Here is a 25,464-nt window from a genome sequence, read left to right as displayed (position 1 = left end):
AGTAAAATGCTTGCCTATCATAATATCATGTTTAGTTATTCAAATATAAAACACGTCAAGTTATTTCCAATTACCAGAAAATGCTTCGATAATATTTATATGAAAACTGACTCCATCTACCGTGTTATTCGAGCATATAATTACTTTAGTTAGTAATTAGAAAACAATGTTTGCTTAAGGAAAAGTATAAAAACGTTCATAAAGTAGATAGATTTTATTAGGAATAATATGGAATTAAGCATGAAGATGATAGATAACTTGCAATGTAACATCCGAAGTAATATAAAAAGGCGAAAGGGAGTGTCAGACTCTCACTGACTATAAACCACCCCGTTCCTACTCCTGCTTTACGAGCCGGAGCCCTGGTAACCCGCTAAGTAGTCCGCAACTCCGGAAGACTTTGAGGCTGAACTTCAAACAAATCATAGGCTCGTCCTTACATTCCGTTACAAAATTCCATAACAAACCGCTCCCAGCATGACATATCAATGACTGAGTCTATGACATTTATTGGGCCTTTGTTACATTATGTCATAAAACAATAATTACAACCCAGAACGCTATGAGACTGTGACAATGACATAAGATGGACATTGAAGAGAATTGCTCACACGTGAGAATTCATGGTTGCGGCGTGTCACAGAATGGAAGAAATTCTTTGATTTATTCTGTCATTTCAGAATGGAGTTAAAAAAGTGTCTATCTATGTATGAAGGAATAATAGCGAGAGATATTGATGATCTCTAAGTATTTCTAAAATATATTTAAATTGGTTTAGTAATCCTGGCGTGAAAGTGTTGCAAAATCTAGATGCCCTGTAACGGGAGGTAACTTTGTTTAACATCAAGTATCGATCTGAAAAGAATAAGGAAAATCGGTTCAGCCAAAGGCCGAACCGCGCACAAACATACACACATACTTACATATAGGTATGTTAAACTGAGAACTGAAATGAAATAAATGCAATTTGTATTGTTTTAAACTTAAAGTCTACGGGTTTGGTGTTAAGTTATATTCAACAAAATATGTAGGTAGCTACATTTACTTTAACACCGCCGTAAAGAATTCGATCCCAAGCAATTCAGCAGCAAATCAGCAATCTTGTTATCCAATGTATCATAGATCGCAACGTTGTTCCGCACTCACTCGCGCCGGTTCTCACGCCCTGCGCCCGCGCACCCGGTAAGATTGCGCGGCCTGACACACGGTAGTGAAGTGGACATTTCAGCTTAGAGCTTTCGTCTAAGTGAACATCTTTGTGGTACAGTAGTACTTAGTTTTGTACAATAGAGTATACTTTTTAATAAATTTATATAAATAAAATACAAAACTTACTAAAATAATGTATGTAGAACCCTAAAATGATAATAAACAGACTTTAAAATTAGCTAACACAATTTTTACTAAGGGGATTCCATTCCGGCCTTGTAAAATGTGCAAAATTACTACGATTTTTCCTTTAAGCATAATAAGAAATGAAAAATAAACACAACGCCATCTACATTCAACAACACGAACTAATGTCAAAAAGTCCACATTGCTCCTCAGCTCTAAAAGTACAGTAGAACAACCGTACGGCTTTGCACTGTTAGAAGGGGACAGCAATACCATTTTACGACCGGACATAATCCGGGTGAGAGAGACAAAAACATTGTCGCGTGACTGGTTAGCATTGCAAGGTCGTCGCAAGAGGTGAGTGACACCAATGTGTGAATGACTGAGCTAAGTGATATCCAACTTAATAGTAGTGGATTTATGATTGAATTTTGTGTGGGATGTGGTGATAGATAGTGCGTCGGCGCATTTGGCGTGCCAAATCATCTTGTTTTGATTTTGTAGGCACAATTGGTGTTTAATCGATGTATTAATGATCGATTACGGTTGATTCGCCGCGATCTGTGCGGTGCCTGTAATTTAGATGCTGTGCCAAATTACATAATTCCTTAGTTACAGCATGTTGTATTGTCTTGTTGTGTGTAACTTTTTTTGCTGCATTTTTTGTTTCATGTGAATCTAATGCTTTGTTTTTTTGCTTTGACACATGTGTTATTGTTAGAGTGAAGCTTTTCAGTACTATAAGAACTTATGGATGGCATTCTTTGTAACTTTAATAATGAAACTTTACTCTCTTCTGTCGCATGTTTCTGTCCAACTAAACAATTTAAAAGCAGCTTAATCAGAGCAAAGTTCTTATTTATCCTAAATCATACTTAGATCAATCTAAACGCAGAGCTATCTACTGCATTGACACCTCTCATCTCTCTCTTTCTAAGTAAGTATACTCCTCGATAAATTAATAAGCATGTAGTATATTTGCTTATAGCACTACTCGTATGAATAATTTTATTATGATCGCAATGATGCCCCCAGGACCGTTTATTATGCCAGTCTGTGGGGGAGTGGGGGAGACACGTGTTCAATGTTTACGATATTCTATTTACGATTCTATTGTTTGTTTTTCGTTGAAACTTTAATATAATGTGTATTCTGGTAAAACTATAAAATGTAATATGATTTGTGAAAAATTAAATCAATGTATTTAAACCGATTGTGCTGCCATCTACCATAAAGAAATCTAATATTTTCTGTGACCAAGATTGGCATTGAATCTATTTTTTCCCATAAAAATTACTTACATACATACAAGATAGTACAATTCAAGCAATGCGAAATAAAATTGATCGTTTACAAGAAGTATGCGCACACGCATCGCTATTTGAGATAACTGCAATTTTATTGGTCATCTCCTTTGATCTTTGAGTGCCTTCGCAATACGATGGTCGTAATAAGGAATTCTAAGGTATAAAGTTATTTTAAGTGGATATTTATTAGTTCCTGACTATCTAATTGGTAATAGAGGTGTTTTCGATATTAATTTAATAATAATAACTGAATCAGTTTGGAAAATGTAATGACATAAGCAGGCGTATTGATTTTTCAATAGCAAAGGTGTGTTTAATATATTAAACACTTTTTCTCAATAAAACTATGCAGTGAGTACATACTTTAAGTAATTAATATGTTAGATTCCAATTGATTTGGTTATTTAATACCAATTTCACCAATTCTCTTACAACTACAAGCAATAAGGGGTTAAATCTTACTACAAACATGAACATTTAAACCACAAAAAGGGCTAATTAAATTTGTTTATATTAAGCACATTCTAAGAAAGCTTTTAGTTTTACGAGTCAATAAAATGAATTTTAAAGTTACGATTGGAACAAGTGAGGTTTGACCGCAAGTTGTAAACAGCGCCATCTACCCACAGCCGGTGGAACCACGTAGTGAATGAGACCACCCGTACTGCATCGGCGCGTGCGCTTACGATAATAGGTTATCGATGGAAGCACTGTGCTTATTGGACAATGCGTAGCATTATTAATTATAATTTACGTGTGTGGAATGATAATGATGGAATATTTTCACAGAGATTTTATTGACAAGTAATTTAATTTAAATAATATCTAAGCTTACCTTAGCATAATCGACCGGAGACGCATTCACAGGACAAGTAAACAGGCCCTCACTGAAACAAAATGTGAAACTTCAATTATTCTGGACATTACTTAGGTGTCTTATTTCATCATGTTAAATTAACCTAGTCATTTTTAAGTATGACAATAGAAAGTTATAATAAAATCGCTGTTACTTATAAAACTCTTAAGTTTCAGATAAATAATATTTTCTTCCTAATTAGACATATCTAACTGTAAAGGTATGTCTTATAGTCTAATCTCTAATATCCAATTCATATTGTTCATATTTTATATGCAAAAATACTCGACTTATTCATCGCAGCTACCAGCAGTTTTTAAAGGGAAGGGTTGAATCATCCAATGTCTTCTCCCGATTTGGGCGAGGCGAGTTGGAGGGTCAGACTCTTACTGACTAAAAACCACCCCGATCCTACTCCTGCTTTTCGAGGCGGAGAACAGGTAACCCGCCAGGCAGTCCGCAGCTCCTGCAGTAACCACCATAAGGATTTGTCATGTAAGTTTATAAAAAGCAACTCAACTCACACTAAAATTAAAGCACTCATACTCATAGCCACATACATACGTAGTAGCCAGTATCCGCATGAAAATTCGAAGAAAACCAATACAAAACGTTTTAAACGGTGCAAGCGGCATTTTTGTCAGTTAACTACTGCAGTTAAGACTTAACAGGTAATTAAGTATGTAGTTAGTTTAACGATAAGTATATCGTTCAAGTATGCTGCTGCTGTCGGCATAGCAATAACTTTGCTGAGGTACTGTGGGGGACTGAAGTCTTTTGTTTTGTTTACATTCATTATTGAGTTAAAGATCGATCGACATATTTATTTATAGGAGTTGTGTATTAGAAGGATTTATCTAATTTTTAACCCTTTAACCGCACATACTTCCGTATCCCTACTGGTCTTGACGTATTGCTGCGACAAAGAACAGAAGATTTTCTCGTTCTATTCACACGATTGCTCCTCCTTATTTAGTTAGATTTTTTTATATTTTGTATCCGCGTGCTTAATAAATATTTATCGAAGCTACACTTTGGAACGAGCACCTAGGTTCATTGACTGACAGATGACAGACAATTCAATTTGACGTTTCAAAAGTGCTTAATTGAAATAAATGCTTTGACTTTGATTAATTTATCTTTAACTATTCCTATCTAACTCTACATCTACACAATCTACACTAAAATTTAGGCGTTTAGACGTAAACGTGTGACTGAAAGGATTCTTTTTTACTGAATTTATTAGAGAATTAAAATATATTAGTAGATAATGTACAGTGTTAACACTTGTGTCCACGGTTATACCACTTGCTAAATAGTGTCAGGCATAGACAATAATAGCCGGAACACCGGACGGATCCCGTCTGCTGATAAAATACGCATAACGATTCTACGATTGGTCAATGATTGGTCACTTACTCACTTAAGTACCTAAGAAGGTAGGTAAGAGCCTAAGTTATGTATTGTTACAATTATGTAAAAATCTAAAACTGACCTCTAAAACATTCTCTTACTTAATTTAATCTTTATTCGTCCCATCTTATTTGCTCATTTATTTAATAGTCTCGTCTATCTCTCTATGCCAAAGATTTATCAAAATCGATTTAGCGGTGCAGACTTAAAACGTAACAAACGAACTCGTCAAGAGTATGGATATGGGAAAATATTTCTGCATTGAATATTCGTATCATTATTATAATTTATGAAATGCTACTTTTATTCATACATAATCTAATCTACAATTTAAAAGCTATAGAAATCTTTACAAGTATTAAATTTCCATGTACAACTAGTGTATTGATTTTCTTCAGTTCCTTCGCGAGGAACTTGAAATAGAAAGCCATTAATCATTTCACAATTAAGTGGCTTACTATAGTGTTATCACCTGTTCGTGTCTAATTAGTTTAACGCCTAACATCCAGCATCCACTAACCAATAAAACCAAAAATCAACTCTATACTAGACCATCCAAAGTACAATTTACTCTGACAGATAATCCGAACACAATGTACAGTAGTTCCACTCAATAAAAACGTTTATTTTTTCGTCTGACGTTTGTAATTAGCCGGTAATGCGAAGAAAATTATGTAGCGCGTCTCTTTATATGCGCACGCGCATGAGATATGGCAGTTTTTGCCGAGTGATGATCTCGATGTTTCCGTCCGAGTGTTTTGCTTAATAATCGGTATAATCGATGCAATCGTTCGTGAAGAGGCATCGATTTATTGGTGTCTCGGTCGTTAAATCGAGATATTTGTAAGAGGGGAGTATCGCACTCGCCACTCTGAATACATTGTATTTGTGTTTACTTACAATTTGCATAGAAATGTATTTTGCAGCAGATGCTTTCGCAGTAGCATAGATTATGAGATAAAAATAGCTCTACGTTGACTCGATTTCATTGCTTTTTTATTTTTTATAACTCTTTCTGTTCTATTTAACGAGAAACCATCACTTTTTGTAATGTAACATGCATAAGTAAATGAATATGAACTAAAAATTAAGACAATGTCTTAAGTTTAATTATTACAAGCAATTTTTTTAAACCCATTTATAAACCCAGGTTTCCTCACGATTCCGGAGCTGCGGACAACGTAAAAGGTTACCGGGGCTCCGGCTCAAAGCAGGAGAAGGAACGGGGTGGTTTTTAGTCAGTAAGAGTCTGACACTCCCTCCCGCCTCACCCTAGGCGGGAGAAGTCATTGGCTGATTTTCCTCACGATGTTTTCTTTCCATATAAAAAACATATCTTAGTTGAACCCGTTTCCACCAGTACTGAGCTATGTTTTGATTGGCGGAAACCAAACGCATCCACAGCAACGTAACAGAGCACATATTTAGTAGAAAAGCACCCCAAGCATTAATTAATTAATGCTTATACAATACTCACAGTCAGTCTGTCTGTCTGTCCTGTCCAATAAACAGATAATGAAGTTAAACCGAACTCCTCTTCCCACTTCACACAGCAAATCACAATCGATTAGAAAGAGAAATCGTTATAAATCATCAGCTGACAAGGAAAAACATGTAAATAGCGTGTTTCGTTCGTTGCACCATCTCACCGCTCATTATGACGTCACGGGTTGCGATCGGTGCGCAGGCGCATCAATATTTACATAATTAAACCATATTGTAAGCGTGTAAGTGAAATATTCGCCATGTTTAGATAAGTAATTATGTTGATTAGTTTGTAATTAGATTGTTGTTTGCATGTTGCTTGAGAAGACGATATTCTCCGGATTTAATATTAGTGTTTACTTACAGTGAAATAAAGAAGAATAATGAACTATTTTAACATAATTTTCCATAAACTACGTTTAATAAAATCACTTCCACCTTCATTTTTTGAAGTTAGGCATTATTCCAAAACTTGCTCTTAAATAAAAAATACTTTTCTGAAAACGCATCAAATATCAGTCAATCGCATGATTATCGCGGACAAGTACATACAGATCAAACTGAGTAAGTTATTCATATTTTTGAAGTCGGTTAAAGCATGGGGTGCCTACTTAGGTGACTAATTAGTTCTTTATATAGGTTACCTACCTGGTTTGTTACTGTATAATATTCTCCGAATATAATTTCTAATTAAAAGTTTTAAGTCGTCAACCCACATTGAGCTTTTTGTAAGGGGGGAAATATCATCCAATGTCAGAGTCTTAGTGACTAAAAATCACCCCGTTCCTACTCTTGACTTTGAAATACACTTGAATGGATTAAGCAAATTAACAAATAGATATCTAACTAGTGTAGATGTTACAATTACAATAGTTATGTGTTATGTTATGTAGTTAACTATGTTATACTTAGTTAAGTTAGTTAACTGTCCATCAATCTTTTAGTTCCGTTCTCCGTAACATGCGTAATTATTGCATCGATGTAAACATTATGTAACGCTAATTAATTAGTAACATGTTTATAACATCACATCCATCGTTTCCACGCCGCAAGAGCCATGAGACCACTGGAGTTGGGGCCCAGGGGTCTGATACCCGATACGGAGCCGTGGAGGACTGGGATCGCTTCTCTCACCGCAACCAAGGCGGGAGAAGACGTTGGATGATTTCCACCTCTTAAAAAAATCCATCCTTTCCAACAGGGTAGGTAAAAGTGTAAACAGTCTGAACAGTGAGTGAGTGAGTGAGTGAAGCAACTAAATTGATAAACCTTGGTTGAGAAAAATATGCTTGATTTGGAATTTAGAACTAGAACTTAGATAAATCTAATCATTCTATTTAGCTAGGAGAAATCTTTTCAAATTGCCGTTACCCTCCTAGTATCATTTAAGATTCAGTCTACTCGGACTCATACATATACAGTAATGTATATGTATACTCCAGGGAAACTGCATAAAAATCTAATCAGTGGTTTTTGAGCTCATGGAGAACATATAGACCGATGAGGAGGGACTTTGTTTTATATTACTCTTGGTAGTCGGTAGATACCGTTACCTCTCCACATGACCAATTCTCGAAAATCAATTTTCATTCACAACAAAATCTACTTACATATAAATATAATAACAAGCCAACAAATTGTTTCCTCAATTCAATTCAATACATTGTAAGAAATACATTTGTTTGTATGTCCATCTAGTATGTACGTTCTATGTACTTACAATGTACAAATGCAACATTCAATCGCATATATTTAACACACTTGCATTTTGAGTGGATGTGTGGGATTTGTAGTGATGTAACACAATCGATTATATTAGTCGATTGTTTAATTGTTTATCGATAGATTGTTGTGATTTTTTGTTACTTAATTGTAGGGAGGCACTACGTTCTACGTTAAGTCCTCAGGTCTGGCAAAGCACAACTGGTATTAGTGAGTGTTATTTCAGGTCGTAGATTAACCAAAATAATAAATGAAGCAATTTTACAGCATGATTTTTATTTACAGATGCTATGGGATGACATTGTTTACAAATAGAGATAAATGGAGAACAAATAGAGTGTCATGCTTCGACACGAGTGGACCGGGTCGACCGGACTGATACAACGGCCTCACAGAAAACCGACGTGGAACCATGCTTGCATTGTGTTTCTTTGTGTGAGCGAGGTTACCGGAGACACTATACCTACCTTCCCAATCCCCGATTCCCCAACAACCCTTAAATTCTTTATCCCCAAAAGGTGCACAAAGCAACGCTTCTGGTGTTCCATGGGCGGCGGTAATTGCTTGCCATCAAGTGATCCGTCTACTCGTTTAACGGCTTATACCATAAAAAACGTATAAATAGGCAAAGCCGCGGAACAACACCTAGTACCAAATACTTTTATAACATTACAGCTATTAAGTTTATTTTATACCCCAACCACACTAGTTTTTGTAAACCGTAGAAAACATAAGCTCGCAACAAATCCTATTGTTTAAGATTACAGTTAGTTCCCTCGGTTAATTCCTATGCAATTAACGCTTCAAGATAAGTAGCAGGCACAATAAAAGTTAGCTTAACTACCAGATTGGATGATCGTTTATTGAGTTTTTTAGGTAGTTAACTATGTGTGTCTTTCATGTCTTCGTGTTTATATTCGTTTGTTATATTTTGTTAAAAAATTAAGTAAGCTAGCTATTTAGAATGAACACCTTTTGTTAATATGTAATTTGTTTCTTTTATATGCCTCTCTTTACGTCTACGGAGATAATCAACCGTATTATTAAAAAGGTTACTAACACTTTTTTTAAACAAAGGAACCTCCTTCAAGATTTGAAGTAAGGACGTTCATTTTTTTAAGTCAGGTATTATACCTTAAAACTTCTCCTAAGTCAGAAAAATACTATGCTGAAAACTGCATCAAAATCGATTGATCCAAACGCGAGATAAGCACGCCACAAACATACTCACATATATACAAAACAAATCTCATAATCTCCTTTTTTTGAAGTTAGTTAAAAAGAAGTACATGTATAAAATGTATGTACTATGTATGAATGTTTATATGCATGACCCGGATCAAGAAAAATATGACCAGGTTATTTCCAATAAGAAATTCTCCGTAGCAGTTACTTAGTGGGCTAATATGCCTCTTGATAGTAAAACCTTCCGATTGCATCGTGAGATTTTCCGCCTCTATTAGCGATATAAGCATTTAGCCAGTTAGGTAAATAGGTTTTTCGAAAAGGCAATATTATGGCCTTGTATGTGTCCAGGAATTGGACACATGATTATTATTTCAATCGAAATTTCGGGATGTAAAATTCCCTGTAGATATTGCACTTAACCTCGATATCAGACGATAAATATAATTCACAATTATACACAGTGATATTATTAGTGTGGGAGAGTCAGGCTTCGGCACGAATGGGTCGGCTCGACCGGAGTGATACCACGGCCTCACAGAAAATCGACGTGAAACGTGTGTTGTATTTCGTTGTGTGAGTGAGGTTACCGGAGCCGGAGGCCCAATTACCCCTCTTCCCAAGCCCCAATTCCCCAACAACCCAATCCCCAAAAGGCCGGCAACGCACTTGTAACGCCTCTAGTGTGTGTCGTTTCGGGTGTCCATGGGCGGTAGCGATTGCTTACCATCAGGTGATCCATCTGCTCATTTACCGGCTCATACCATAAAAAGAACATAATTGCACATCGGTTTCAAATGACAATTTACTCGATAAATACTTTCGAATCGATTCTTGTTTTGTGTGAAATCGATTAATAAATAAAGGTTTTAATTCGCATAGATCCTATCGATTACGTTGTTTACTCGGATAGTGTGGTCGGTAACGGCACTTTGTGCTGACTATTCATATCGAGTTAGTATTAAAGTGTTGTTCGTGATAGTTTAGGTGTTATTGAGTTTCAAGGTATTGTATTTCGTATAGAAAATGTCACTATCAACAGTTTGGAGTTAGGAACCGAGTCTGTTGGCATTGCACTTTGTATCAATTTGTAATGATCAGCAATTCTTTGTTTGCCTCAAAATGTCCACTGCTGTACACAATTACTTCACTTATTAAGTAAGTTTACTACTCTCTTCAAACACAAGGGTAATTTTATCCGGAGCTGCAGTCTGCTTAGAGTGTTAAGAGTAGAACGGGGTGGTTTTTAGTCGGTAAGAGTCACACAATTCCTCTCGCCTCTCCCAAGGCGAAGGAAGTATTTGGATGATTTTCCCCCTTAACAAAAAAGGGTACTTTTATGATATTCGGGTACTACATATTTTAAAACCTAGAATCTAAAGTTTAAACTCACGACTTTTATCTCCTAAGAGGTAGGCATAGGAGGCAATACGGGACATAATGCACTGTAATAGGGAGTGAGCCTATACCTACTTAGCAATTCTGGACTCCGTGTCAGGACTGAGATTTTTTGAAAATTAACTGAAAAAAGGCCTATTAATACTTTGCCCAACCTGGGAATCGAAACCGAGATCGCTTGCGAGTCGCACATGCGACCACTAACAAGGCAGTTAGACTTTTACAATTCTACACAAATTCCGAACAATACGAAAAGATCGAAATCTAAAATCTAGAATAAAATAAGAATCATAACTATGTTACCAAGGCAGCTTAGCAGCCGAGTAACCACTCATTCCGACCTTTTATTTCATTAACATCATCATCAATATCAGCCACAAGACATCCACAGCTGAACATACATAGGCCTCTCTCAGCGATTTCCACGACGGCCTTTATTTAATGAATGCACATTATAATTCTTTATCCACTTCTGCCTACCCCTTAAGATAACTCGTGACAAGTTAAGTAATGCGATATCCGACGGACAGCGCCGCGTTTTCCCATCTGTATCAGTTTCACCGGCCGCGGCTGTGGCTACACACTGGTTCTGGCACTTATCTTGTAAACTATCACCATCGCCAGTATTGACTGCACAGAACATCACATCATACCACTGAGGAGTACACAGAGCTGAAGTTATTTTACACAAATCAATACTTTGTATAACTTAATATCAGTACATAGTATAAAACAAAATCGCTTTTTCTGCCCCTATTTCCCTTTGTAAGCTTAAATTATTTAAAACTTCGCAACGGATTTTGATGCGGTTTTTTTTAATGGATAGAGTTATTCAAGAGGAAGGTTTATATCGATAATACATGCATAATTTGCACCATTGCACCCATGAGAAGCTGGGGTGGGTCGCTAGTAAATAATATTATGTTGTGATTAGTTTGCTGATTGCAAACCATATACATTTTGTAGTGTCAATAGCTGTTTGGCTCTGGTCAAATTGCATACATTAGCTGTGTCACTCTTGTCCCTGAATAAAATTATAAGACTTGTAGCTCAGTCGTGTATTTTCATTTAAATAATAAGTTTTAAGTTCCAGAATTACCTTTAAAATTATTCTATCGAACAATAATTATATTACTTTAATATAAAGCCGAAAAGTTTTGAACGCGCTAATCTCCGGAATAATTCTTGTATTGATAATGCTTTTATTGAAGAATATTATAAGCAGGGGATGAAACAGCTAGTGTAGGTAAGGTAGTAAGGGTTTCCTTTTCCAGTGGTTTTACTTAATGTCGGTACAGTGTGTTTATTGCATTATCTGCTGTAGTTATATCTAATATCGTGCCTCACACAATCCTTTCACAATATCGTTCTCTTCTTTTTCATCAAAATTTAAATTGAATTATTTATCCCGTGCTTTGCCACTTAATTTTTATTCTATCGTCTGAACAAAGATTGAAATCATCTCTTCAATTTGTCAATCACATAACTGTACATAATATATCATCGGTATTAACCAATAAATCATTATTATCGTCTACAGCCTATTAGCGTGGTTAATGAGCGTATGTGTGAATATGCATGAGTGTTAAATCACAATTCGTAGTTACTCGTATGTGGTTACGTACAAACTTAGTTCAACGAACATTGTACTGCCAACAACTCATGCGCACGTTACATTCAGTTTTCATTCATAAACATTGTTTACGTGATTGTTTGCGGATTTACTGCTTTTTTGGGGTCGTATTATCGTGTTTCAGAATATCTAGTTTCAGTAGCCACGTGTAACAAAGGGCATTTTTTTTTTTAAGGGGGGAATGTCATCCTATGTCTTCTTCCGCCCTGGCCGAGGCGAAGGGGAGTGTTAGACTCTTACTAACTAAAACTCACTCCGTTCCTACTCCTGCTTTTCGAACCGGAGTCCCGGTAAACCCGCTAGGTATTCCGGATTAGGCCTACTGACATTTAGGGTTCAGTTTTCAAGAAGAAAATGGAATTTTAAGAAAATTGGTTGAGAAAGAGATTGGGTAGAACAGACAACCTTACTAAGATTAAAATAAGATACAAAGTTGCTTACATTTCTACCTAAGTAAATGTTATGTTATACATATTAAAAGCCCCATTATCTCGTTGTAACACTATTGTGTAGTGTATATATGCACTTATATCTAATCTGTGGAGTGTGGGTGTATGTTGAACGCATGACTAGCGCTCAGTCACGGCGGATCAGCAGAGGCCTAACTTTTAGATATAAACGTAATAAAACAAAAGGTCAAAAGAATATAAGTACTGTTAATATTGCTATAATCAATTTTTAGTATCGCTACACACACAATTTTACACGTATATTTCTGAATCGGAGCTGCAGACTGCCTAGCGGGTTTACCAAGGCTCCGGCTTGCAAAGCAGGAGTAGGAACGGGGTGGTTTTTTGTTAGTAAGAGTCTGACACACCCTGTCACCTCGCCCGAGACAAAAAAGTTATTGGATGATTTTCCCCCCTAAAAAATGGGAGTAAAAATCCTGATTTGCGAGAGCCACGCTTTGGCACGAATGGTCCGGGTCGACCGGAGTTATACTACGCCTCTTAGAGCAGAGTCCCAATCCTCCTGCAGTCTCTTTCTTAACTCCACCAATCAGAAAGGAACTTTAATTAAAAATAAACTTAAGTAAAATACCGCAAAACATCCGTTTACCATAGGAAGTCGATAGAGGTACCAGTCACCAAGTAACTGTTATAGTATAAATAGGTACCAAGAATATTTGCAAAAAATAACTACTTTGATAGCGAAGCCATACATCCGGGTTGCCATGACAACAATATAATGAACTTTTTAAACCTTACTTCCTGGCATTCGCCATAGGCTTGATTACTTCTTTGTTATGGGTCGTGAAGGTACCTACGGGGTTTTAGATTCGATTCGCGGGTCAAAGGAAGTGCTGATGTATATTTCGTTGGTAGATATTTTGATATGAAGTTTTTTTATGCTATAAGCCAGTAAAAGGTATGCTCGTTTACCGGCTTTACCATAAAAAAAATCACCTGATGGTAAGCAATCGCCGCCGCCCAGGGACACCCGAAACACCAGAGGCATTACAAGTGCATTGCTGGCCTTTTGGTGTTAGGAATTTAAGGGTTGTTGGGGAATCTAGGATTGGGAAGCAGGATAATTGGGCGACGGTAACCTCACTCTCACAATGAAACACAACGCAAGCGTTGTTTCACGTCGGTTTTCTGTGAGGTCGTGGTGTCGCTCCGGTCGAGCCGGCCCACTCGTGTAGAAGCATGGCCCTCTCACACTTGTTATCAAACAATATGTTTGTTGGGTAAACAACTGTGTAAATTGTTATTAAAACAATATGTTTGGTAAATAGACATGCGTTCGTCGGCATGGCGCCTCGCAGGGGCCAGGTATCGAGTAGGTACATCAAATAACAGTTAGCTGGCTAGTAATTAGATCTTCCTTCACTTTGCCACTATAGGCAGTCTATGTGTAGTCTAGTTCTAGCCTTACTTGGTAGGGCTGTCATCACAACTTACTTTTTTTATGTAAAATATAATACAGTTAACAAAATATTGAACATAATTATATTATTTAGCATTTTTGGTTCTTATATACCCATAGTCTTCAAGTTTTCAAGTCCCGGGTCCTGAGTGAACAAGTTGCTCATAGGTTGGCATGCTCCATCGTTGGCCACATCATCGCTTATCACCAGGCGAGATGGCGACTCCTAAGGTTTCTTATCGTACTAAGACTGGGTATTCGGACTTCAGAATTGTATGTAGTTCAACGACTACTCAGCAAGTCAGGCCTTAATATAAAACTAGGTACCAATAACTACCATAAGGTAGGTAGGTACTTATACTTTATGTGTGTATATCTCTTGATCCGGTTTTACCGGGGCTCCGGCTCGAAAAGCAGGAGTAGGAACGGGGTGGTTTTTAATCAGTAAGAGTCTGACATTCTCCCTCTCGCCTCGCCCAAAGCGAGAGAAGTCAATGAATGACTTTCCCCCTTAAAAAAATATATATCTTCAAATAAAAAAAACTAGGTAAATATAATTTCGCTCAGCCCTAATGAAACTTCCCTCCAATCAACTGGATACATACACAACCACATGGAAATAGTAATGAAGTCGGTTTAAAATATCTTCACGCTCGCTCGTAACAGAACAAGCAAAAACTATGCAACTCCTATGCGTATTCATGTGGTGCTTGTTCTTGTGGGGTAAGCAGTGTTCCAGCTAGTAACGGTATCTCACCCCGAGATTGAAAAAAACTGGATAAGTATAGCTATATTAGAAGTTTTTAAGGTTTTTTTTTTTTGTTGTATATTTTTGTCTCAAGGTCATTGCCAAATATGCTGTACTTTTTATTCTACCTACCTAACTACTTGCAACATTTTTTTTTATTTCTCGAGGTGCAGTCTTTATCACATAAAATTATACTTATTTTTAAAGAATTTCATTCAAGAGTCTTGATCTATCCTGATGTCTCTGATCTAGTCTTGATCTATACGGTGGCTGGCTCAACCGGCTGCAACGCAAGGTGTACCGGGTTCGATTCCCGCACGGACCAACTGTTTGTGTGATCCACGAATTGTTGTTTCGGGTCTGGATGTCATATGTATGTGAAATTTTATGTTTAGAAACGCAACCGGCACAGGAGGACACTAAGATTTCCTCACACACAATGTTTTTTTTTAAATGCTACATAGGCACTTACTTCGAAAATCGATACAAAAATGCTTTGATTGACCCTGACACCACACCAAGGACATTACATTTAAAAAAAAAATGAAGAAAAAAGCACCAAAACATCAGGTTGTAACAATTAAAGTGTGTATTGCACGCACGATCACGACAGACATGACGAATCGTCGCTCGTAGTTATATATCTTTGTTAATAACTAGAATTTGTTGCACACGCCCACAACGTGGGAATCTTACATCTATCATCGTTTTTATCTCAATTCTTCTATTCATATTAAAATTTTAGACTAGTCGGAAATTGTATTTTTTCCTTTTTCCGCATAAAAATAAATCTTTTTAAGTAAAACTGTACACCAACAATTAAATAATTAGCAATCAAATCATAAAAAATCAACATAGTACGGGTATCAAATTATAATTTTATTTAGTAAAGATATAAATTAATTACTACATTAATGGAGAATTGCTATAACTACCATATAAAATTTATATCATCAGAACTTTTATTTAAACAATCCAACAAAACAATATTATTGCAAAGTAACTTTAAAAATACTCACATACAAAGTATGTATCAGAACTAAATTAAGACCAGAAAGTAGACAGTTTTAAAAGTAAAACATTATGCATTCACCAAGGGAACTGATCAACAATAAGTATAATCTTAAAGCGAGATCCTTTAGCCGAGTCTCACTCGAAACCATTACAATAGAGAACATCAGTGGAATAACAATGTTCCAAGCACAGCACACATTAACACATCCCATGTTCAATATTTAACACTATCTAGCAAGACACATGTGAACGACACCTACCTGTTCACTTTGAATAGAAGCCCAACAGGGGTCATCTCGGAAACGTCACTTCACAACTGAATTTTCCAAAAAAAAAACTTCCACAAAAATATTCAAATGTCATAAAATGTTTAATCCAATTTTCCAATCGCACGATTTCGAACGCACTCGAAATTTGAAAATACGAAAAAAAGAAAAAAGTTCGTGTTCTATTTTTCCGTTATATTAAAAATTTAAAAATTCACTTTCTTATTTTAATTTTTCCGTTATCGTTATGCAATTTTCTATTTTTCTGTTATGGTTATGGATTCCGCGTTTAGATCGATTCGTGTATTTCTACTCTGTTTGCCAGAGCCGATGATCGTTGCGCGTGTTGGTCGGTCGACGTTCGCGTCAGTTCTGGCCGAGTGACAAACAATGGATCGGTTTGAAGACTCATTATACGGGCTCTCTTTATTACTGGAGATAACAGGTGGGAACCCTCGTTACATTGTTGCTGGGACCTTTAGTTTGAACTTACGTGCAGTTTTACCTAGCATCAGAGTAAATATTTGCGCAGTGAATTTTCGTAAGCTTACTAAGCAGTAAGCGTATGCTTAAGACTCCAAACTAGGTATTGGGTTGTTCGTGTATTTAAAGTGATTTTGGTACTGAAGTTTAGTCAATTCACATGTCTTTTTTTGAGGAGGGAAAATTATTCAATGACTTCTACCGCCTTAGGCGAGGCGAGAGGGAGTGTCAGACTCTTACTGACTAAAAACCACCCCGTTCCTACTCCTGCTTTTCAAGTTGGAGCCCCGGTAAACCTGCTAGGTAGTCCGCAGTTCCAGAATTCACATCTCTGCATCTTTGTTGTATTGCTCCTGGTTTTATCAGACAACAAGTACTTGAAAATAAATTGTAAAACAATTTGTGAATGGAACCAAAAAAGCAAGTAAACTTCAAAAATAAATTCTTAGAATTGGTTACATTATCTAACCTTAAATCCATTGATTTTAGATAATTGAACTATTTTACCTAACACATAAGTAACATCGGTAACTATCCTTTGGAAATTCATTAGATACCGGTAAACTATGGCAACTTTACCAGACCCTTGGCAACTTTACCGTACTATAGGTATTCGGTATAAACTCATTTATCTAAAAATCTACCCAATCTAATTCTGTTTTGTAATAGTAGTATTTTTTAGACATTATGAGGAAAATATTTACTATATTTTGCGTAGACGCAAGACTGCTATTGTGCCAGTAATGGCCGTCACAGTGTAGTGCGTGAAAATGTGCTAAAAGTTAGTTGTTCCTAAATTGTGCTTACAGAGCCTTAATTATTTGTCACAGGCGAGTGAAATTTTGATCTTGTATGTATATTATAGTTGAGATTACTGTTGTAATGTCAGCAATTGCTTTTTCTTTAATTTATTGATAAATAATCGCTTCGGTAATGTTGACACAGGTTAGGTAAAGTTGCCACGGCCTGCTTTGTGGCAAATTTACCTACAGTTAGGGTTGGCAATAAATGTTTTTTTCTTGTTTGTGTGTATGTAACCATTTTCGAATACCTAAATTTCACAGCATAATAGTGAATATCCTGGATGATAAGTTATAATGTATTTAATAATACCTTTTGTTTTAGAGCCAAAATGGCTCCCATGAAACAAAACCGCAGAAAACTCGGAGCTAGACACTATAAAAATTATACGGAAGTGATGTTAAAATTAGCTATGGAGATAGTGAAGTCATAAAATTAAAAAGTCAAGGATTAAACATTATTTTGTAGCCTTTTTTACAATTTTAAACATAAATACTTAAAATTTTAGAACTTAATTTAGTTTAAAAGGGAACAATATTTATGTTAGAAATTTGTGCATTTTTTTAAATTTAGGTTTAAGGTTTATAATTTTTTATTTTAAATATACATGTCAAAAAAAATTCCTCCTTTTTTGACAACCCCAAGCGTAACAAATTATTTGTATGTAAATTACGATGAAACCCGTGGCAACTTTACCTACTGTCTGTGTAGCCGTTATCTTTATAGATTTCCTCATATTGTTTGCATTATAATACGAAGTAGTCCTAGACGAAGCCCTCTGTACCTCAACAACTCTTTAATATGCAATACACGATGAATACGGCGCGTAGATAAAGTTGCCAAAAATTTGGTATCTTTACCCATGTTGTTTTTTCTTTACTACGGCTAAAGTAAGCGTTTGTATATAATGACCATTACAGTAAAGTGAGCCAGATAGACTACAATTCTAAATATATAGTTTTGGTTTCTATGCATCTTATGGTTAAAAATATATTACGATTTTTGTTCCAAAATATGGTAAAGTTGCCATGTTTTAACACAACGAACTAAGTTTTTTAGGTATTTTTAAAAGGAGTGACATCATTAGATCAATATTACTTATTTTGAGATCTTAAATAATAATTTGTAATTCTATTTAGCATGAGATAGTTAAATAAATCTTGCTAGCATAACTTTTACGGCTACCTCGTTGGTCTAGTAATCACGAACGGATACCATTGCAGTTCAATTTCCGGGTCATGTAAATTTATTACCTAGAGGATTTTTCCAATTGAAACTTGTTGGAATATTAAGTAAGTATTTTACATTTCATGCAAGGAGATAGGAGCTGCTATTATAACAGCCATTCCTAATTCAAGAGTGTAATATTGCATTGTTTGATAACCACTAAATAACCTGAAAAATGTATGGTATATAATGGGTCCAATTGGTATTTATATTTGTACGTGTGTAAGAAATAAATGAAACCTTCAACAATGTATTACAATAATCTAAGAAGACGTAAATTCAAATTTTAACTTGCATTGATTTTCTGCATTTGATCACATGTGCGCACGTCAACCTACCCCAAACTATCAAACTTCTTCAATACAAATTCAACCTTAAAGAACAGATAATAAAATCTAATTTATTTTGTTAGTTTAGGATAGCTTGTTGTGCTGCGACATGAAATGTAGTAACGAGTGTACCTTGCATATAACCCACGTGTTTTAAGGCTATCGACTTCACCATACAGTATGGCTTTATTACCACCTACACCACATCCGCGCACGCGCACACCACAGGATGTTCCACGGCACTAACTTAACACACACCCTAACACCTCTATTACTTAGAACAGAAGGTCGAGATTCCAGTAAAAATTTACAATTGGAAAGTTGGTAAAATCACCCTTTCTGATGTCATGGTCAAACATGTTTCCTTGTTATTATTTTTAATAATGAATTTACTTATATTTTAGTTTCAAGGTTTTTCGAAAATTTCTCGTCAGCACGGAGTCTGGATGTAAATGATAAATGATATTTATTTCTGTAAGTAGGTTATAAAATAACACTTATACACGTCCATATTTCAAATAGCTAGATGAGGCCGATTTCCTATCTCAGAGAGAAAAACAAACTCAGAGGTCATAGGCTCTTTTAAAGTCTAGAGAGTGAAATAGAGGATAATGTGAGAGAACCATGCAGGTTGATTCTTTAGTGGTCTTTAGAGGAAAAAACCACAACAGTATAAGCGGACCTGTTCATATGTGTGCCCAGTACGTATATGGCAATTTGCTCACCCTGTATTACATGGGACTTATAACAGAAACGGTGAAGGTGAGTGTACATAGTATAGCAGCATTAAGTGCCTTAATGTGCACCTACGCCTAAGCCTTTCGGGATAAAAGCCCAGTCATACTTTACTCGACCCGGGAATCAAATCCGAGACCTCTTGTCCAGCAGCTCTTGCGAATCGACCAACGAGGCAGTCATTTCTTCAGCAATCACCACAAAATACCAATCGTAATCTCAGATTGAACCCTATGTCCAGGAACCAGGAAGCTTGTTTGTTATCGCTCGGTTACCAGTTCAGTTCCTGTTAGCATTCCTGCGCCGCTCGTAAACCACGAACAATGGGCTGTTTGATTCCAAACTTATTGACGGATCGCATTTAGTGTTCATTTGCATTCTCCGTGCATTGCAAGTGTTGATTGAAATGTCTTTTGTTTTATCACCATTTTAAGTTAACAGTGAGTACTGTCATCGGATAGTACTTTGAACTCTGGTACCTAAGGAAAAAACTTAACTTTCAAATATTACGTGACGTAATTGTTACTTCTGCCTATCCCTTCTGCTATATAAGTGTAGGAGAGCCATGCTTCGGCACGAATAGGCCGGCTCGACCAAAGTGATACCACGGCCGAGCAGAATACCGACGTGAAACAACGCTTGCGTTGTGTTTCGTTGTGTGAGTGAGGTTACCGGAGGCCCATTTCCTCCCTTCCCAATTTTCCCAATCCCCGATTCCCCAACAACTCTTAAATTCCCAACCCCCAAAAGGCCGGTAACGCACTTGTAACGCCTCTGGTGTTTCAAGTGTCCATGGGCGGCGGCGATTGCTTACCATCAGGTGATACGTCTGCTCGTTTACGATCATGTCTTTTTTTGTGTTCCATACAAAAAAAGACATAAATAAACATGGGAAATATCCCGTCTTAAGTTCTAATATTCCTTTTTTCACGTTATATTATGTCATGTTCAAACGTCTATGTGTTGGATAGTTAAGATGCAACCAACTAATGAATAAGCAAGGGTTTCGCTAACCATTCTCTGTCGTAAAATTATCATGAAAACGGCGGTGTTCGCATGGCAACACACATTCCTGACTGCTGACTCCGTAACTATGATGCAATTCTTCAAGGTCACTCGAAGCGGTCATTGCCCTACCTATACCTAGTACTACTATATAACTAGGTATAAATATTTTTGTATGTAAATATAGCAATAAATAAATAACGCAACATCACGCCTTTTATCCCCGAAGGGAAAGGCAGAGGTGCACATTACGGCACGTACTGCTGCTGTACAATGTACATCCAATTTTTCCACGATCTGTGATAAGTCCCATGTAATAAGGGGTGAGCCTAATGCCTTACACAGGGCACAATTCCATTCTCCGTGCTACTACTGAGAATTTTTGAAAAGCCGAAAAAGGCCCAGTACTTCTTTACCCGAACTTTGTCAAACCCAAGACCCATTGCCCAGCAGTCGCAGTTGCGACCTCGCAATCAACGAGGCAGTCCTAAATGAAAATACTATAGAAGTAAATGACATAAAAGTTTTAGAAAAAAAAAAACTTAAAGTTCATTAACTTATGAACCCGTAATGGCGGTGGCAACACAGTGAATGAATGAACTAAAGAACAATGCTCACGTTTTTATAATAGCTACTGCTTCAATGAATCTGTTTCAAGCCAACGATTTCAATAGACACTTTTTTATTACGAAAGGGCTTTACTGTTTTTAAAGGGCTCTTGTCTCTTAAAAAGCTAATGATTAGAATGTGGTAATAAAAGTACAATCGACTCTCGTGAATTCGTAATTGGAGGGACGATTCAAATATTTCGAATTACTGAATGTTCCAAATGTTAAGTGGTCCGAAATTTGTACCTAGCCTCAAAATATCATAGATGGGGCCCAGTAGGGCTGATGCCTGATCCGGAGCTGCGGACTGCCTAGCGGGTTTACCGGGGCTCCGGCTCGAAAAGCAGGAGAAAGAACGGGGTGGTTTTAGTCAGTAAGAGTCTGACACTCCCTCTCGCCTCGCCCAAGGCGGGAGAAGTTATTCGATGATTTTCCCCCCTCAAAAAAAAGCCTCAAAATACAGGTGGTAGGTATGTAACACCAATAAGTTCGAATTATCCAGTAATTTTGTTACATAGCAATAAACACAGTACTGTAGCACCCTTGATCAAACAGTCATACTCGTACCACGAGCACCAAGAATCCCGCTACTCCGCATAATATGAAATTAAAACAATTGCATAGTTCTAGCGTTCCCATACAATATATAGTATACAGTGCGTTGGTACAGTAATGTGATAACTGCTGTAACGGACCCGTTCCTGGCTGTAATTGATAGATAAAGAGTACCAGGTTCCGTGTTGTGGGTTCAGTGTTCATAATATTAAGATATAAAAGAAAAGTGTTGAAATCACACTTTTATGGGCTTTAACACGCCGTAACATAGCGTAACCGCACGCCTGTTTATCCTCAAAACATATTATATTATTTGCCATTTGTATCGTAATCGTAAGACCAATTAGGGGGTGTAAAAACTGATTGAAAAACAGACGAAGTTTAATGATAATTTGCCTGACCCGAAAATAGAACTTCAGATAACTAACTCAAAGTTACAAGTGTGGGAGAGCCATGCTTCGACACCAATGGGCCGATTCGACCGGAGTGATACCACGGTCTCACAGAAAATCGACGTGAAACAACAATTGCATTGTGTAAGTGAGGTTACCGGAGGCACAAATAACCCAGTTGCCAATCTTCCCAATCCCCGATCCCCCAACAACCCTTAAATTACTAACCCCAAAAGGCCGGCAACGCACTTGTAACGACTCTGGTGTTTCAAATGTCCATGGGCGGCAGCGATTGCTTACCATCAGGTGATTCGTCTGCTCGTTTATATTCCATAAAAAAAAACTCGACAATCAGTTTTGTGACCGTACATCGTTCGTGATTACCAAATTCATACCTAAATATATTTTAGGATTGAAAGTGGCCATATTTAACACAGTGACGTATGAAACGAATAAACCCTTTCCTTTGAATGAAACAAAGCTTCAAACAAGCTAGAATAACTTCGTGGTACACCAACAACTTTTTTTTTAAACGTTAAGCAAAACCTCTTTGGAACTTGATGGACACCTGTAGACCCTGTATTTGCCGCCATTTATAGTCTGTGGTCGTCCTGCTCTGACCTTGTCAGGAGATGTTCAATGTCGTTTAGTAAATTGTTTTTTTTTTTAAATGCAACTATCAATCAGTATGGAACTATGTACAGCTGTCTTTCTGAGAATTACTGACTAAGTACGAATACGACTACTACCTATAGTAGGGTAGATGAGTAATTTTTATTTTAATGTCCGACTTGTAGATTATTTTAAAATATTAGACACGTATTTTTATTTTCTTACGGAAACAAATACTTTCCGTACAAGATATATGATTTGAAAAATCGCTTGACGTCACTTTTAGGAAAGTAAGTTTTATACGTAGAAATGACGTATTAGCTCCCACTCCTTGACTTTAAATCGTTTTCGTACGTTTCTAATATTTTTTCATGAATTTAAATAAAAAAACCTGTTAAAATTACGTTATGTATGTTGTGTCGTTTCATAAAGTGATATTTTAAAAATTATAGTCAATGTTAGACATTTATAACTAGTAAGTAATATTCATATAGTCCAGTCATTTGGTAGATAAAAAGGGGTTACCTGGAAAGTTTTTCGGGAGTTTTGAAAATTGGTGGATTTATAGATTTGGGTATGCTCTTTTCAAATTTCAACTTTGCCACCTCGTACACCCGCCGCTCGCGCCGCCATATTGAAAAAATGGCGCCTAAAAACGGTTTTTTATTAATATCTCCGTTCCGACGCATTTTACGAAAAAATATTTATCTACAAAATTAAACTAGAAAAAATTTCCTACAATTTATATATTGATAACTTTTTCATAAAATCAATAGTTTTTGGCGTACGAGCGCCGCAAAGTATTATTAGTCCAGTCAAATAAGGATTTCATCTCGGAATTTGAGATACCCAGCTGTAATTTTGTATATACTTGTATATTGACTGCCTGAAACTTGTCTCAAAACCTACATATGGTAGGGTGTAAGCAACTATTAAATTTTAAGGTCCAAAGGTCCCAAAAAACGTTTTTTTGCGCTTTTTTGGAAATATCTCATTTCCTATGGATTTTTGGTATTTGAATTTCATACCAATATTGTAGAATACAAAATTTTCTACAACTTTTGTCTAAACTTTTTTATATACGGTGCACCGTTTCCGAGATAGAGGGCAGAGAGCGCGCGGTCACTGCACCTCTTCAAAAAAATTTTTTTAGTCTAACCTATCCGTGATGGTTGTCTGTGGATAGGCCATTAAAAATAAGTCATGGTTCCTAAAACCATTTTTCGTCAAAATCTATTGTTTGAAAGATAGACACTTCCAAAGTGGAAAAATGAGGTCTATCGAATGTGTCCTGCCCTCTAACTTTTAAAATAAGTGAGTAAGAAAACTAAAAAAAATATATGCTGTAGATTTTAATGGAAACTTTCAAAAAAAATTGGTTTGAACGAGATATCATCATTAGTTTTTAAGAATTGATACATTTAAAAAAAGCACATTGTTTGTACACGTGGTGGTGCAGATGAATAATACTTTGCGGCGCTCGTACGCCAAAAACTATTGATTTTATGAAAAAGTTATCAAGACATAAATTGTAGGAAATTTTTTTCTAGTTTAATTTTGTAGATAAATATTTTTTCGTAAAATGCGTCGGAACGGAGATATTAATAAAAAACCGTTTACAAACAATGTGTGTTGTACAAACAGGGAAGTTTCGGTAGGTTCCTGTTTCTGATGTTATATGTGTTATGTTATATGTTCCACTGTGTCCTCCGGGCGGTCTTCGCAGTGATGACACCCGGGCGTTTCCTCCCGCCCAATCAAAAACAGGATCCTACCGAAACTCCTGTGTCCGATAAGCACCCGCGTCAGGCGGTAGGTGAGGACGCCATGGCGCCGCTCTAGCCACTCCTCAAACAGGGGACTTACCTCTGCAATGACAGCGAGCCCAGCCCTCGGTTGCGACAGTCGTCGGTTGCTGCACAACACACATTTGTTGTACACGTGGTGGTGCAGATGAATAATACTTTTCGGCGCTCGTACGCCAAAAACTATTGATTTTATGAAAAAGTTATCAATACATAAATTGTAGGAATTTTTTTCTAGTTTCATTTTGTAGATAAATATTTTTTCGTAAAATGCGTCGGAACGGAGATATTAATAAAAAACCGTTTTTAGGCGCCATTTTTTCAATATGGCGGCGCGAGCGGCGGTTGTACGAGGTGGCAAAGTTGAAATTCGAAAAGAGCATACCCAAATCTATAAATCCACCAATTTTCAAAACTCCCGGAAAACTTTCCAGGTAAAACTACCAAATGACTGGACTAATACGGAAAGCAAGTTTAATCTCATTCAAGAGTCACATGTTTTTTTTTTAAGTTGGAAAATCTTACAATGCCTTCGCGCCTGGGAGAAGCTAGAGGGAGTGTCAGACTCTTACTGACTAAAAATCACCCCATTCCTACTCCTGCTTTTCGAACCGGAGCCCCGATAACCCGCTAGACAGTCCGCAGCTCCGAAGAATCACATGCTAAACGAACATCTATAGA

At 36.7% G+C, this 25,464-nt stretch overlaps 1 protein-coding gene across 2 annotated transcripts in view; it reads right to left on the bottom strand.

The window, feature by feature from the left end:
* The window catches only part of LOC118267022 (TNF receptor-associated factor 4), a 99,938-nt gene that overhangs the window by 67,069 nt on the left and 7,405 nt on the right, over positions 1–25,464 (bottom strand). The window contains exons 1-2 of one of the 2 annotated variants that reach the window (XM_035580757.2): positions 16,226–16,380; positions 3,478–3,529 (exon numbers count right to left, since the gene is read on the bottom strand). In XM_035580757.2, coding sequence (XP_035436650.1) covers positions 3,478–3,529; positions 16,226–16,260 — 87 coding nt within the window. In that variant the 5' untranslated portion in view covers positions 16,261–16,380. Of the gene's footprint in view, positions 1–3,477; positions 3,530–16,225; positions 16,381–25,464 lie in introns of those variants that run through there. The other variant, XM_050702804.1, reaches the window with a different exon arrangement.

Source organism: Spodoptera frugiperda, chromosome 23 (assembly GCF_023101765.2).
Source record: "Spodoptera frugiperda isolate SF20-4 chromosome 23, AGI-APGP_CSIRO_Sfru_2.0, whole genome shotgun sequence".
Lineage (NCBI taxonomy): Eukaryota > Metazoa > Arthropoda > Insecta > Lepidoptera > Noctuidae > Spodoptera > Spodoptera frugiperda.
The sequence above is the reverse complement of the archived record's forward strand: the minus strand, read 5'-3'. Positions and strand labels throughout refer to the sequence as shown.